Source organism: Lycorma delicatula, chromosome 4 (assembly GCF_047948215.1).
Source record: "Lycorma delicatula isolate Av1 chromosome 4, ASM4794821v1, whole genome shotgun sequence".
In the NCBI taxonomy this organism is placed as follows: Eukaryota; Metazoa; Arthropoda; class Insecta; order Hemiptera; family Fulgoridae; genus Lycorma; species Lycorma delicatula.
The window spans coordinates 71,766,078-71,781,981 of record NC_134458.1 but is presented as its reverse complement, the minus strand read 5'-3'; the positions used below and the strand labels follow the sequence as shown (position 1 = coordinate 71,781,981).

At 29.1% G+C, this 15,904-nt stretch overlaps 1 protein-coding gene across 1 annotated transcript; it reads left to right on the top strand.

Annotated features, from left to right (window-relative positions):
• The first annotated feature begins 5,566 nt into the window (after nt 1-5,566).
• LOC142323542 (histone deacetylase 3-like) lies at nt 5,567-12,569 on the top strand. Its single transcript, XM_075363316.1, has 3 exons — nt 5,567-6,588; nt 7,368-7,555; nt 11,194-12,569. Exons 1-3 carry the CDS (start codon nt 5,887-5,889, stop codon nt 11,597-11,599), a joined length of 1,296 nt encoding a protein of 431 aa, XP_075219431.1. The 5' UTR covers nt 5,567-5,886; the 3' UTR covers nt 11,600-12,569.
• Nucleotides 12,570-15,904: the final 3,335 nt, after the last annotated feature.

Below are 15,904 nucleotides of genomic sequence, written 5' to 3'. Positions count from 1 at the left end.
TATTTACAAGTTCAGATAGATTAGCAAATTTATTATTATGAGAATGGTGGTCATTCTAAATTTTCAGTTTTGATTTGTCTACCATACCAATATTACTGAGGAAGCCTTGGCCAGTATTCTGTTTTGTAGATGCACTGTTTTCAATCTACCTTACTCTGTTTTTTATGTGAAGCTACATTCAATGTTTTACTATTTTTCTAAAAATAATACATTTTTAATGTTATTAAATTTTGTGATTTTTTAATTTTGTATCATCACTACTTTTATTATTAACTGCTGCTGTTATAATTTAAAATCGTTATCATGATTACTCCTTTGATAATGTAATAATATTAAATCAAATAAAAATAACCAATTTTTAAAAACTATGTAACAGTTACAATCATTTGTAAGTAGGTAATAAACATAAATTTTTTTAAATTTTACTTAAAAATCAAACTTTAAACTTTTTATAGACTATAATAAATCTGTTTCATGTGTTTAAGTTCCTATTATCATGCAGTCTTAATAATATAGTTTATTTTGAATAATATTATTAGTTTAGTTAAGGAAGTGTAAAATAATTTTTATGACTGGTTGGAAATATAAAAATTTCATTTGCCTTTCATGGTTTTTCGTTATTCACTTTTTCATTTCTCTTTTAGTTTTTTTCTCATTGTTAAAGATTTCTTTCTGATTTATCAGGATGCTAATCTACTAGATATAATTTTCTTTAATCCTTCATTTAACTTAAAATATATTTATTTAGCAAATTAATTTTTAGCGTGTCATTTTATACATAAATATGTTCAACACAAATAAAAAAATAAAATATTCAAACCAAATCAAAGATAAATTTAACTTATAATATATGCAACAAGATTTTAGAGATTATAATACCACTTTCACTCTGAAGCCAATAACATAACCTATTTCTAGATCCCTGTGTTATGTGAAATAAAGGGCCCAAAAACAAAACAAAATTTTATACTTAGATACTGGTAGTCTTGCTCAGGCAAAAATTTGAATCTGAATGTTATTTATGTAAAGTAATGAAGCTAATTGGAGGACAGTTGCGATCATCTTACAAAGTGTAAACTTCTCAATGAGGTGGTTCTGGAATGACTTAGAACATCTCAGGGAGTAGCATCTTGGGAAAGAATTATGATCATCAGAATAAAAGGGCAATGATTGAACTCAAGTTTAGTCAACAATCTACTAAACAGATCATCTCTTTAGTTGAACATTATTATATTGCTGGCAGGAGTTGACTTTTCTAGGTTAAAACTTGCTATCGACTAATGATATTAGCTAAATAATCAATAAGTCAATCTTTTAAAAAAATCTGAGAAACAAATTTAACATTAATTGCTGAAACATTCTACAAAAATTGTGTAACTTAGCAGGTTTATAGACAGTAAGAAGTCATATTGCTCCCTTCAGACAAGTGGATTGTGACTTAAAAAAATTAAGCGATAAAATGAATAAGAAATATGACAAAACCATAAAGAAAGTGAAATTGTAAGTATTATTAAGGGTATTGTTTGCTAAAGATGTAATTCATTAATTTATTTTACTGCTAAGATTTTGCTTATTTTTATAAAATATCCATTCGTTGTGAAAAGAACAATTTATATGAAAAATAAGTTGTACAAATTTAAATTTTGTTGAAAACTTGGTGATTGGGGATACAATCACACAGTGAGAAACAAATTCCCTTATATGGTACAAAAATTGTAACAAAAAATGCATTCCTATACAACGATTTCATCATTAACAGAGATATTTATTGCCAATTTAAAAACACAATATAGATTTAGCTTCTCTTAAAAAGACTTTTGAATACATAATGAAGAATTTAATTCCCAGATTTGGTGCATATCTTAAATTGATAAAAAAACAATCCATAGTATAAAACTGAATGTATATAAAAATAATAAATACTGGCATACTCGCCAATGAGTACATCAACAAATATTAGGAATAAAGTAATTGCAAAGATCTATCAAAAGGCAGGGAAAGGTTTTTAATATTAAAATTATAAAGAGATGGTTGATAGTATAAAGGGCATTTTGACAGTTCAAATGAATTAATTTAAACTCTGCAACATAACATACTACAGCAAAAGTTAAAATAATGATTCTGAATTACCAAACAATTTTTCTTTAAAAATTGTTTATCTAGAAGACAATGAGTGTAAAACTAAAGAAGATGACATGGTATGTAATCCTTTAGAAAGTGGAAAATTAGCAGCATATTTCTAGTTTTAAATCAGTCTTAATAATACTGTTTTAAAAAATTCAATATCAACTGATCACCAACTATACAGTACATTTTAAGAGACTTTATCAGCACACAGCCACCATCTTTAATATTCCCTCAGTCAAGTATCATTGATGTTTTCAGTGAGTAGCAATAAAGATTTTTTATGGAAAAGATTTTAGAAAAAAAAATCTTACAATATCAAATTGTGCTGTTCTGAGAAAGTATCTAATTACATAAGCATTGGTGTATTCAATTTCAATAAACAAATTTTTATAGCAATTAGCAAATATAATACAACCTATTTATCTGAATCCCAATCATCTTGATTATGCAGACTAATTCTGATTAGGGTATTTTCATTACATTCATTATTTTTCATGAAATTTCAGAACATAATTTATTTTAAAATTAGATTAGACTTTTAACTTCAAGTGGGTACATTATTATGAAATATACAGAGGAAATGAATTAAACTATTATCTTTACTAGTAAGAAACTTCAGTTTTTTTCTTTTTTGCTCATCAGTAAATATGACTATATAGATTATAAATAAAACAGTTAGATATATTTATATACAACTGTAACCTATTGTAACATAATAGCACATTTAACTTTCCCATTCCTCATTCAAAGAAGTATGAGCAACGTAGTGACTGTATGTATTGTAGGCCTATTCCCTATTTTTTTTTTGTAAGCATCTTTTCTTCAAAGTTTGTTGTATTTGAGTAAAGTTTGAATTAATAATTAAACTAATACTTTAAAAAAAATTCAAATAACTTTCTGTAATTTATTGTGATTTCACCAGCTGTAGATTAGCATCTCTATACCAATTAGATTTTCGTTCATCCAGACCATGTCTGGTCATGTCTAATTCAGAGTTATACTATTATAGTGCTAAATTAAGAGTAGATGTGATTTATTTTTTTAATAAATTCTGAATGTGGTTAGGTTACTTCAGAAAATGCTAAGGGTCTAAATGCAAAACTGGACATTTCCATTTTTGGCTATAATGAGGTTAAGAGTGGACTATTATAAAGGTTTGCGCCAAATAGTAATCTTGTTTTCCAGCAAAATGTAACATTTGGTATCAATTTAAGTTATGAATGTCTGCATTAGATGCAAAGGTGGACATTTCCTACCTTCAGTGAGGAGCAAAAGTAGATTCTTCCATTGACCAATCAGATAATCCTGTTTTAGTTCAGTTGCAATCTTACCATTTGTTTTTTCTGGTTGTTAATATTAAAGAAACCAGGTTTCTTCTTAGCTACTATTTTAACTACTGAATTAATTATTATTGATAAATTTATTCTTTTATTATGGATGAAGGAGGGCATTTAACGCGCCGAAGACCATGGCAAAAAATCAGAACATATGATACAACTTTGTTTATATAAATTACAGGCAAAAACCTTTTTTAAAATCTTGTATGATGAAGGTCCTAATGTTATGAAATTTAGTTTTGATTATCAAAAAAACATGCCACTACCAACGATAGCTGACGAAGCTACATACTACTCGAGACTAATTTACATTTATAATTTTACAATAGTTCAAGGGTCATCAAAAAGCAACCTGACCAAAGGTAATGTTTTCTGTTATATGTGGTCAGAACTCGATCATCTAAAAGGTTCTCATGAAATATCTTCTGCAGTTTATCACAAATTAAAAAATTCAAAATTTCCTCCAGAAATACATACACTTCAACTGGTCTTCAATGGTTGTGGGAGCCAGAACAAAAATTTAATACTAAAGTGGCTTGCTCGTGATGCTCCTACTTATGTCAATGCAGTAGAACTTGTGTTCTCTGTAACAGGGCGCAGTTACTTGCCAGCAATGTTTTTGGCCTAATAGAAACAGATCATCAAAAAACCAGAATAATCCAACCTGTTGACCACTTAGAAATTTTCAGTCATTATGGTACTGTGATTATATCTCTGAGTTTCAGGTATGTAACTGGAAAACTGAGACTGCTAATATCCTGAAAGTTTGTCCAACTGGCATTTTTAAATAAGTAAATGCTCAACATGTGAAAAACTTTCACAAGGTTACAAAGTTCTTGTTAGAGGTGATCCATTCTACAAATCAGACATCAGCAAAGCATTATCTCTGATGAAACAAAATATAACACTAGCCAATATTAATCCATTAACATTACAAAAGGGAGTGAAAATAAAACAGTCAAAGCTACATGATGTAGATAAGTTACTATCAAAACAATATGGACTGAGATTACTGATCTTTGGTTTTATTCGTATTCAGTATTTAATCACAATGACACAGCTTGTGGAACAAAAGATTTTGACCCAGTCTGCAAACATCAAGAGATAAATGATGACTTTCGTGTTTAATTTATTGAGTTTTTTGTATTGAATGTATTTATTTGTCATTTTTTTATTATAATGTAAAATGCATCATCTTCAAAATAACATTCAGTAGCATTTTATTTTCCTTATCTCCTACACAATTTTAGTTGCTAATTCAGACATTTACATAATATATAGATGCATAAGTGGACTTTTCCATTTTCAGGTACTGACCTGGTTTAAACCCACTGGTGAACGTGTCCTCCCAAATCAGCTGATATGGAAGTTGAGTGTTCCAGCATTCAAGTCCTAGTAAAGGCAGTTACTTTTATACAGATTCGAATACTAGATAGTTGGGTTTGCTTTTTGGTGGTTGGGTTTCAATTAACCACACATCTCAGCAATGGTCGACCTGAGACTACAAGATTACACTTCATTTACATTCATACATGTCATCCTCTGAAGTAATAAGTTACAGTGGTTCCAGAGGCTAAACTGAAAAAGAGAGAGAGATGCATACCCGGACTTTCCAAATTTTAAAACAAAATAACCAGTTTACATTGAACATTACATCATTTATTCATGTTCAAAAATAAACATTTGCCCAGAATTATTAGAAAAAATCTTATCTTGCCAAATCAAAAGTTGTTTGTTTATGAAGTTTTTTTTTTAGTTTGTAGAAAATCTGCGAAAGGTAATTGTCCAGTTTTGCATTTAGACCCCTCATATCTGCGAATGTCCGACAATCTCCGTAGCTTGTGGGAAACTATAAAAAAAAAAAAAAAAAAGTTAAATTTCGTTGAATGAAGTTCATTCATTTTTTTCAATAGAAATAAATCGACAAACGATAATTTACAGAAAATATTTTCATTTTTTAAAAGAAAAACAAATAAAGGAACATTTGAAATACGTTACCAATATTCGATGTCTGCTTGTAGCTCATACCTATCGATAACCTAACAGCGGTCGTCGTTAAATGTATCGAGCGGTGAGCGATTTAACTAGTGTGATTATTATTGTGATCTACTGCTAACGAACCGAGTTTGTTTACCTTTAACGCGGATATTGATAGTTTCAGAAAATATCTTTGTTAGTTAAAACTAACAAACAGACAACTGAAGTGTTTAATTTGCGAAGTTACACTGTGCGTTACTTTTCGGTTTTGTACGCTCAATTTTTGTAGTTGCCTATGTACAATATCTTATAAGCCATAACCTGTTAATTATTTAAGTACAAAATAAAGCCGTTTTTACTGCTATGTAATAACGGATCTTTAACATCTGTTTTATTTTACTGTAATCAACCAATTCTTAAAGTAATTAACCTTATAAAGAATAGGATGACGAAAAAGGTTGCTTATTTTTACGATCCTGACGTTGGAAAATTTCATTACGGTCCAGGGCATCCTATGAAACCGCATAGGTTGGCGGTAATTAATAATTTAATACTTAGCTATGGTTTGTACAAAAAGATGCAAATATATCGACCGTATAGGGCAAGCGCTCAGGATATGTGCCGATTTCATTCGGAGGAATACATAGAGTTTTTGCAAAACGTAACTCCACAAAACATTCAGCAGTACACCAAAATACTTCCGAGTTTTAACATCGGTGATGATTGCCCTATTTTTGAAGGTCTTTTTGATTTTTGCACCATGTACACTGGAGCGTCGTTAGATGGTGCCATTAAATTGAATAATAAAGCCTGTGATATAGCTATAAATTGGTCTGGTGGTTTGCATCATGCAAAAAAGTTTGAAGCTTCTGGATTCTGTTATGTCAATGATATTGTTGTAGCCATTTTAGAACTGTTAAAATATCATCCTCGTGTTTTATACATCGATATAGATATTCATCACGGTGATGGTGTACAAGAAGCATTTTTTTACACCGATCGCGTGATGACAGTTTCATTTCACAAATACGGAAATAACTTTTTTCCTGGAACAGGCCACATGTATGAGATAGGAGATGATTATGGAAAGTATTATACTGTTAATGTTCCATTACGAGAAGGAATTGATGACCAGAGTTATGCCCAAGTAAGTACTAATTGCTTATGACTTTTTATCAAAATTTAACTTGCATGTTAAGTAAAATGAATCTGGTTGCATTATATAAAAGGGTTCTTGCTAGTTCTGTTAATTAATGTGTAATCATAACAAAAACTATGTGATGTTTACAAGTTGTAAGCGTACCTCACTGTGATACATAAGAAGTCTAGTTTTTGAGGCCCCTTAAAATGTTTAATACCAAAGATTTAAAAAACATTAATTTAGATGTACTCAACCAGATATGTAAATTGGTTTGACTGGTTGTAAGCAAAAATCATGTACTAGAAAGGGATAGGGGATAGTCATTTGCAAAAACTTGGTCCTGTTTGATTTTCCTACTTATCAAGCTTTATACTACCTATAATTTATTGTACTATTAAATAATAATACTTTTATTAGTTTATTAGCTGGTAAATTGATCAATAATGTATAATTATAAAAACAACATCTTAGTATCTGTGTAAACAAAAATAATTGTTTGTGCTACAGATAGCTGATGATCTTATCATTTTGACAACTGACGTTTAATGGTAGTATTGGCATTATGGTCATTTAGGAGGTGATCCTATCACCATAATGTTCTAAGTGTCTAAGCCAGCATATGAATAGATAGATACACAGAAACATGTCTTAAGAAGCATTAATAATTTTGTACCTATGTTTACTATTGGTATAGTAATTATGTAATAATATAATTTCAGTGTTTTTTTAAATATTTTATGCACATATCGGTGTAATATATATTGTTATAAATGTTATCATTTCAGGTATTCAAGCCTGTTATTCAGCACGTTATGCAGTTCTTCCGACCAAGTGCTATAGTCCTTCAGTGTGGTGCTGATTCATTAGATCATGATCGGCTTGGTTGTTTCTGTTTAAGTACAAAAGGCCATGGAGAGTGTGTACGTTATGTTTGTGATCTTAATGTACCACTCCTTGTCCTTGGTGGTGGAGGGTAAGATGATAATTTCATTTGATGACTACTTGTTTATAAAAAAAATAGCCCTAAAGTTAATTTTTTTACTGAGAGATAACTATAAATTTAAAGATTATCCTTTTTATGCAATCAGATAATATCTGATTATTTTTTTGTCAGATAATATTTCTTTATCAGGCATGCATTAAATATGGAATCTAGTGGATTTTTCAAATACAGTTCACAATTGCTTGGTCTTATATATTTCTTTTTTTAGGTTAGTATAAATGATATAGATAGCACTGTCTGTGAGTCAAACTTTTTCCTAACGTTTCTCATGTCAGTTAAAAATCTGGTCATACTTAAGTATTAACACCACCGCAGCTACAGCTTTATTTAAAAAAAAAGTAGTCAATCGGATTTCGGTGGAAAATGAGCCGATATACAGTTTAACATAGATTCAAAACAGTCTCTTTATTAATTTTAATAAATGGTTATTTATATTTATTTATTTTATAAATATAATTTAACCAAACTTAACCTACGCTCACTAACCTTGACTAATTAACAGGAGTGTTTTGATTATTTAAATAATAAATAATTGCAATAATTACTGAATTTATTAAATAAATACTCAAAAAATTACGGTGTTAATTAGTCAAGGTTAGCGAGTGAAGTGAGCATAGGTTAAGTTTGGTTAAACTTAACCTATTACTAATTACTTAAACTTATTTTGTCTAGCTATTGCAAACATGTTGACGCATACGCTGGCGTCTAAAGGAGATTTTGACGTACTTATATAATTTGAAATCTCAAGGAGATTCATGTGCTGCTTGTTTGAGAAATAATGCTTTTATATACTATATGACTACACCCACCAACTTTCTTAAACATTAACATAGGTTGGTGGGGGTAGTCATGTAGTATATAAAAGCATTATTTCTCAATCTGGTGATTATATCCAATTTTATACTGTACAGTAAATCATGAGCTTATAAAATTTAGCTTGGAGTGTTGCAATCATTGCTTTATGTGTCAGTTTAAACATTTTCCCTAAATTTATAATAACAAGGAAAATACAGTTTAGGAAATATACTGATTGTTTTAACTTTTTTCTCTTTACGTAACCTCTCAATTTCTTAATCTGAATAATAAAAGTGTGTCCCCTTATTCAGAAGTTGCAACTGTTGATTTATTGAAAGATACAGTGCAACTCAATATGCAAATGTCAAAATTAGTAATGAGAACATTTTTAATAGTAATGAAAGATGGTCATTACATCGTGAACGTCTGAAGACATTTCTTTAATGTTGTGACACATTCTTTATGATGCTTAGTGTTGATAGAATACACTATTGTTGATGTATCAGTATTGTGTGCGTATGTGCGCACGTCAATGTTTTGAATGTAACTAAGGGCTGTTGATAGTAAAACCATTTCATGCATGCAATCCATGTTTGTATTTGTTTCTTATTCAGATTGAATTAATTTTTTTCATTTTATTGTATAAATATGTGATAAGGACTTTAAAAGAAAATGGCATTCCATTTAAATTAAGTGAATTTAATAGTAATAAAAATATAATAAGCTAACAGTGTTGCCATATTAATTTCTGAATGTGTCTTCTAGTGATTTGCTGGATAACCATGCTACCAATTAATTCTGTGTTGGTTGGCACATGCATAAACATTTATGCATGGAATAAGATAATCCCATTGGAAAATAAAATAAATTGGGATTTTAGTTTGAGTTGATAGTCCTACTAATAACATGCCACCAAAAACTCTCCTGGTTTGTAATTATTAATTACTGATTCAACTATTCTGAAAATTTTGATTAGTAACCTCATAAACATGCTCTGTGAAAAGAATATTTTTTTATATTAATTTACTAGAACTGTTCAGTTTTCATTCTTAAGTAAAGTTAATTTATAAAATTATTCAAGAACAAAAATTATTTTTGTTTACATTTTTTTATTTTAATATTCTCAATTCTGACGGGAATGAAATCTCATTTAAATAGTTAAATTTTAATTCTAGAAATTTAAAAATGATTTACAGTACTATTACAGATCTTATTATATCTTACTATATATATATATATATATATATATATATAAGATATGCTTATATCTAAAATATATATGTTTATATACTACTAAGTACATGTTTATATATAAAATAGCCAAAGCTCATTGAAAAAAATGTAAATTCATTAAATAGCCCAGCCAAAAACAGAAATTTACTGTCACTTCTAGGGGGGGGGGGGGTTTATAAATAAAGAATAATCTAGTTACAGCTTCTAAATAAGTTTTTTAGGTCATCAGATGCATCTCCTAGTTGAATGATGTCATATTTAATGATTAAAACAAAAATTAAATAATTTTTTGAAGTTTGTTAATTTCAGTGTGAATACAATGTCTTAACATCTATGCTTAAGATCATGACTGAAGTTCTCCATTAGTTTTTTGGGTATGTTCAGAAAAAAAAATCACAAAGTTCAGTAAACTGGATCTGTGAATTTAATACTATTTTGTGATAAATCTTTTATGGATATATGCATTTGTTTATGTCGCTATGATGGTGAGCAGTTCTGATTGGTCACGTAAATCATGAGAATGAATGGCAATTGAATGGATTGCCTTAAGAATTTTTATGTAGCTTGAGTTAAATGTTATTGATGTTTCAAGACAGTTTTTTACCTACTATGTACTATATTGTCTGTTATGTTATAAATTACTACCTCAGTAGGAAATGTAATGAAGTATAAACAAATAGTACAGATATTTTTTATTTTCACTGGATTTTATTAGTTTCACAAAGCGAGTACGTTATAATAGGATAGGCATTCAACATAAGATATTTCTCAAGGATATTTTTACTTATATTTGACAATTGCAATCTGATAGAATGTGGCTTTTATTGTATTTTTCAGCAAAAAGAATGGTATCTATTTCTGTATGAAGTAATACATAAATAAGTAAATGGGTGTATATGTTGTGTTAGCTCTTATAATTGTTACTAAAATGATAAAATCTGCATAAGTAGTTATGAAAAATTTCCATTATTAAAATTCACAGATGAGGAATTTTGATGGTTATTAGGTCTATAGATTAGCATTTTCCCTGAACTTTGTTCAGGATATCTATGTGAATTTGTTAGTTAAATTGTTTTGTTTGGGGTTATTGAGAACTACAGTTCACATCATAAATAGGTTCTAGTCTGTAAAATGGATAAGATGCTTCTTTCTTCACAAGTGCATCAGCTTTCTCATTACCTCCTACACTTTAGTGTTTTGGCACCCATTGCAACTCTACCTTGTTACAGACAGAGGCAGTAAATAAGCCTGCTGTGACTTTCACATTGAGTAAGAAATAAAATTGAAGAAAGGAGTTTGATTAATGGATTATGAAATGTCTCATTTCAAACCTGTAATTTTTAATGCTGATATCAGCTATATCTCCATGTATTCATCAACTGTATGCTATACTCGTGTAGTTGCCATATCTGCTAATACATGTGTATGTGTTCACATACTGACGAAGCTACTACATTTACAGCTAAAAATTAAATGAAAAAATACTGAAATTGTGAAATATGTATGATTGGTTTCTTTTATGTATAAATTTATTTATTTGTGTGTTGGCTTTTAATAGTTTGAATTCCTTTTCTATTTAGGTACACATTACGAAATGTTGCAAAATGTTGGACTTATGAAACTTCGCTTCTTGTTGATGAAGAGATAAGTAATGAGCTTCCATATACAAGGTACCTAGAATATTTTGCTGGAGATTTGACTTTGCATCCACAAGTTACAGTCAGAGATAACGCTAATACTAGACAGTATTTAGAATGTGTAACGAGGCACGTTTGTGAAAATTTAAAGATGATTGAACACTCACCGAGTGTTCAGATACATACCCCTCCTGATGATGCAACTCGACCTCAAGATGGAATTCTTATGGATGAACTTGATCCGGATGTCCGTGTTTCTCAGTTAGAGGAAGATCGAAGGGTTGAACCGACTAATGAATTTTATGATGGTGACAAAGATCAAGATAAAAATGAAAATTCAGTTCTGTAATTTTTATTGTATTTAGTTGCAATTGTAATAATGTTTTTTCAGATATTTGTGTAAACATGTGTATTGATGATATATGTATGAGTACTGTTTATTATAGTTCAACATTAATATTAATGATTCACTATCACTGATTAATATTAATGATTCACTATCAGTATCTAATGCTATATTTTTGCTAGTAAGGATTAATATTAAGTAATGATAGATACGCTTTTATACTATTAAAGTACAAAATAATACCTATCTCTTTTAAAAAGGGAAGGATCTATAAGTATTATTATATTAGTTTATGATTTGGCCACTATTTTTTCTAAACATGTTGATTTCATTTAGCGATGGCTGTATTTAAAGTAAAAATTATTGAATTATACAAACTTTCAGTATAAAAAAAAATACAATGCTATCATTCTTTTCTTAGATTCTTCATAAGCTATGTCTTTCATGTTATTGATAATGGTAATTGAGGGTTATTTGAAATTTTCTTAATCTTGTGCATTTATTCTACAGTTCTGAAATATTTTAGGAAATTCTTTTTTTAGTTTTTCATTTATTACACTACTATACTGTACACAGCCACCAGTTGTTGAAAAGTTTTTATTCTGAGTATTCAACAAATGTATTACTGCCTGACAAATGTGTCAACAATTTTGATTGTGTTATTCATTTTAACTCGCATTAAAATAAAGGTAGAATGATATAGCAAATGACAGACTACATCTAATGTAGTCAGTAAACCAGTTATATTTATATTCTGTGAGAGTGTAATATCTTGTGAGAGAAGTTTGAAAGTTATTTCTTTAAAAAAATATTTTTATTCATTCTACTCTGTACAATTTATTTTTATATTTACACTCTATGTAGGTGTCTGCAAGAGATTACTAAAGTAATTAATTACCAATGTAAAAAAAAATGTAATAACTCCAATAGATTCTTATTGTTATGAAACTAATTTTAACAGTTCATTTGCTTTTTTTTTGGAATTATTATCCCCTGTGCAGTCTTAAGTTAAAATTTATTATTATCTGTTAGATATAAATTAAATATTTTCACTCTGTACCATCATTGGTATTGAAATTATTATACTTATTCTCTTTGTGAGATATTATACAGGTGTTTCTAAATCACCTTGTAATATCACAGTAAATATTAGTTTTATCACAATTTATGTTATTTGCTAAAATATTAAGCCTTTTATTTTGAACAAAATGACATTTTATTTCTTAAAATCAGTTGACAATTAGCTGAATTATGGCAGAAAATTGATGTAATTTTATGTCGGTTTTCATGTCCTCCACTTTATTTTCAATTTGATTAAATATTAATTGCTTAATTAATTAATATTAATATTTATTGCTAATTCTAGTATTGTAAATTAGTATCAAATTAAGTAATAATTTTTTCACAATAATAGACCTACAAATTAAAAAAAAAAAAACAATTACCTGTTATAATCTTACGTTAATTATTGTAGAACATTAGGTGTAATTAAACAGTTAAAAATTGTTAAAAGTTACCAGAGATGTTCAAAGTGTCCACCATTAGAAATTACACAAGTCTTTAGACTTTTTCTGAGAGATTGTCTTAACTGTTCAAAAATTATGTGAGTATTCCTAATTTCTTGAAATTCATTTTGGGTCCTTTGTTGAAGATCCTCAAGGTTGAGTTGAATAAAAAATAATATGTTTCAAATGTTCCCATAGGTAGAAGTCAAGAGGGTTTAAGTCAGGTGATTGGGCATGCCAGGGAACTGGCCCGCCGCAGCCTATCCATTTTTCATAGCAAGTTTCAAAGGAAATCTGATACCAACTGACTGAAATGTGTTGGAGCTCTATCATGGTGACACCACATATTTCCTCTTAATTGTAGAGGTAGGTCTTCCAAAAAACGTGGGAGATTTTTGGTTAAATGAGCAAGATAATTTCCTCCATTTAAACAATTTGGTAAAATGACAGGATCCACAAGATAGTCATTAAAAATATCTGCCTATATGATCAGGGGAAATCTTTCTTGATGGCTACTTTGGAAGGTACCATGAGGATTCTTGTCGCTCCAGATATGCTGGTTGTGATAGTTTTGAACACCATTCCTGTTGAAGGAAGCTTCATTTTTACATTGTATACATGGTCAACGGTAGTAGTCACTGTGTAAAATTATTCAAAAGTAAAACGTTAATATCAATTGTTTTATTATTATTTAATATTAAATTTTATTATGAGAAAATTATTACTTAATTTGATGGTAATTTACAATACTAGAATTAACAATAAATAAAAACAATTAATTTATAATTTAATTGAACGTAAAGTGGAGGACATGAAAACAGACACAAAATTACATCATTTTCTGCTATAATTTGGCTATTTTAAGAAATAAAATGTTATTTTGTTCAAAATAAAAGGCTTAATATTTTAGCAAATAACATAAATTGTGATAAAACTAATATTTACAGTGATATAACAAATTGAAAAATAAACATGGCCGCCATTTTGTAATTTGTAAAGGTATTTAATTCCTGATTTTTTTCTAATTTTAAAACTTTATTACAAAGATGCTTACCAAATATTAATGTGATTCATCTATCTGAACTTGAGGTATAAATTTTTATATAAAAGTAATAAAATAGCGGACAGCGGTAGAAGAAAGGAGAAATCAACATTTTTCCTAAGGAATTTTTTTTGTTTAGTTTTACAAGTAGAATCCAAAAAAGTATAGCCAGCCCACTATTTTAGAAACATTCTGTATAGTCTTGAACATGGCTGGATATTTCTCCATTCTCTCAAGGAATTAACAGACCCTGTCCAAATCAATTGTTTCCTCCCTTCACCTACATCTTGATTCCCTATTTCCTGGTTAGTACTGTGGGAATCGGTCAACTGCTGCCCTGACTCTGTCGGTGTGATGGCTCTGACCAAAAGTTTGTGGGATAAGCGCTTCATTTAAAGGGTTTAGGCCAAAAGAAGGTAATATACATGTGGCAAAATTTGGAGTAAAAAAAAGTAGAATAGTATAATTTCCATTTCATTATTGAATTTTGTAAGTGTGAAGGTCTTATTAACAATGGATATGACTGAAATAAATAAAATCACTGCCATACCTTCTTTTTGAAAAAATTTATCCAACTTTTTCCTCTGCATTTATTATTATTATTTTGATTATCTGAAATTGTTATTTACAAAGATCTATGCCAAATAGTTATTGTTAATAACTGGGAAACAAGATTTTTCTGAAAAGAATCTACAAAAATTTTACTTAAAATCAAAATCTAGGTTGCAATTTAAATTTTTACACAATCATAGCCACTGCAAAAAAGTTGAGTGTGCATGCGCGCGCGTGTGTTTTGTTGTGTTTAAAAAAGCAAGTAAATTAAAAAGAAGAAATAAAAATGTTGAAATTAAATAAGCAGTACTTATTGTTGCAATAAAAAGTACCATAAATTAAAAGTAGTCAAAAAATTACTGTTTATTTTTCAACTAATATTTATTACTGTTATATCTTTTTATTTTATTTATTTATTATATATATATATATATGAACTGGAACTTGGGGAATACCAAGGGGGATTTAGGCCATGGAGAGGTTGCCCGGAGCAAATAATATCCTTAAAACTTATGATGGACTTATATAAAAGACGGAAAAAACAACTAATAATCACCTTCGTCGACTTTGAAAGGGCCTATGATTGTATACACCGACCATCCATGCTGAATATTCTGAGAAACCTGGGCCTTCACCCTAAACTCGTAAACATGATAAAATTAACTTTAACCAATACCCAGTCCAGAGTGAAATTCAGAGGTGAACTCTCTCAACCCTTCTACATAAAAACTGGATTGAGGCAAGGAGACGGCCTCTCACCACTCCTTTTTAACTGCGCCCTTGAATTTGTCATGAGAAAATGGTATGAAATAAATCCCAAAAATATAAAAATGGGTACTAAGAAAAACTCCATCACACTAAATTGCCTAGGATTTGCAGATGACCTCGCTCTTTTAGCAAATAATATTCAAGAAGCCAAAACACAAATCATGAGCCTTCAAAACCTAGCACAAAAGATAGGGCTTCATATCTCTTTCGAAAAAACTGAACTAATGGCCATAGATCCTCTGGTAATAGAGCACATTACGGTAAACAATCAGAAAATTAAAATAGTAAAACAATTTAAATATCTAGGGGAAATAATAACTTATAATTTAAATGAAAAAGTGACATGGCAAAACAGGACAAATAAAATGATTAAATCCCAAAAATTAACTTGGTCAACATATAACAAAAAATGCCTTTCTGCTAAAACAAAACTTAAACATT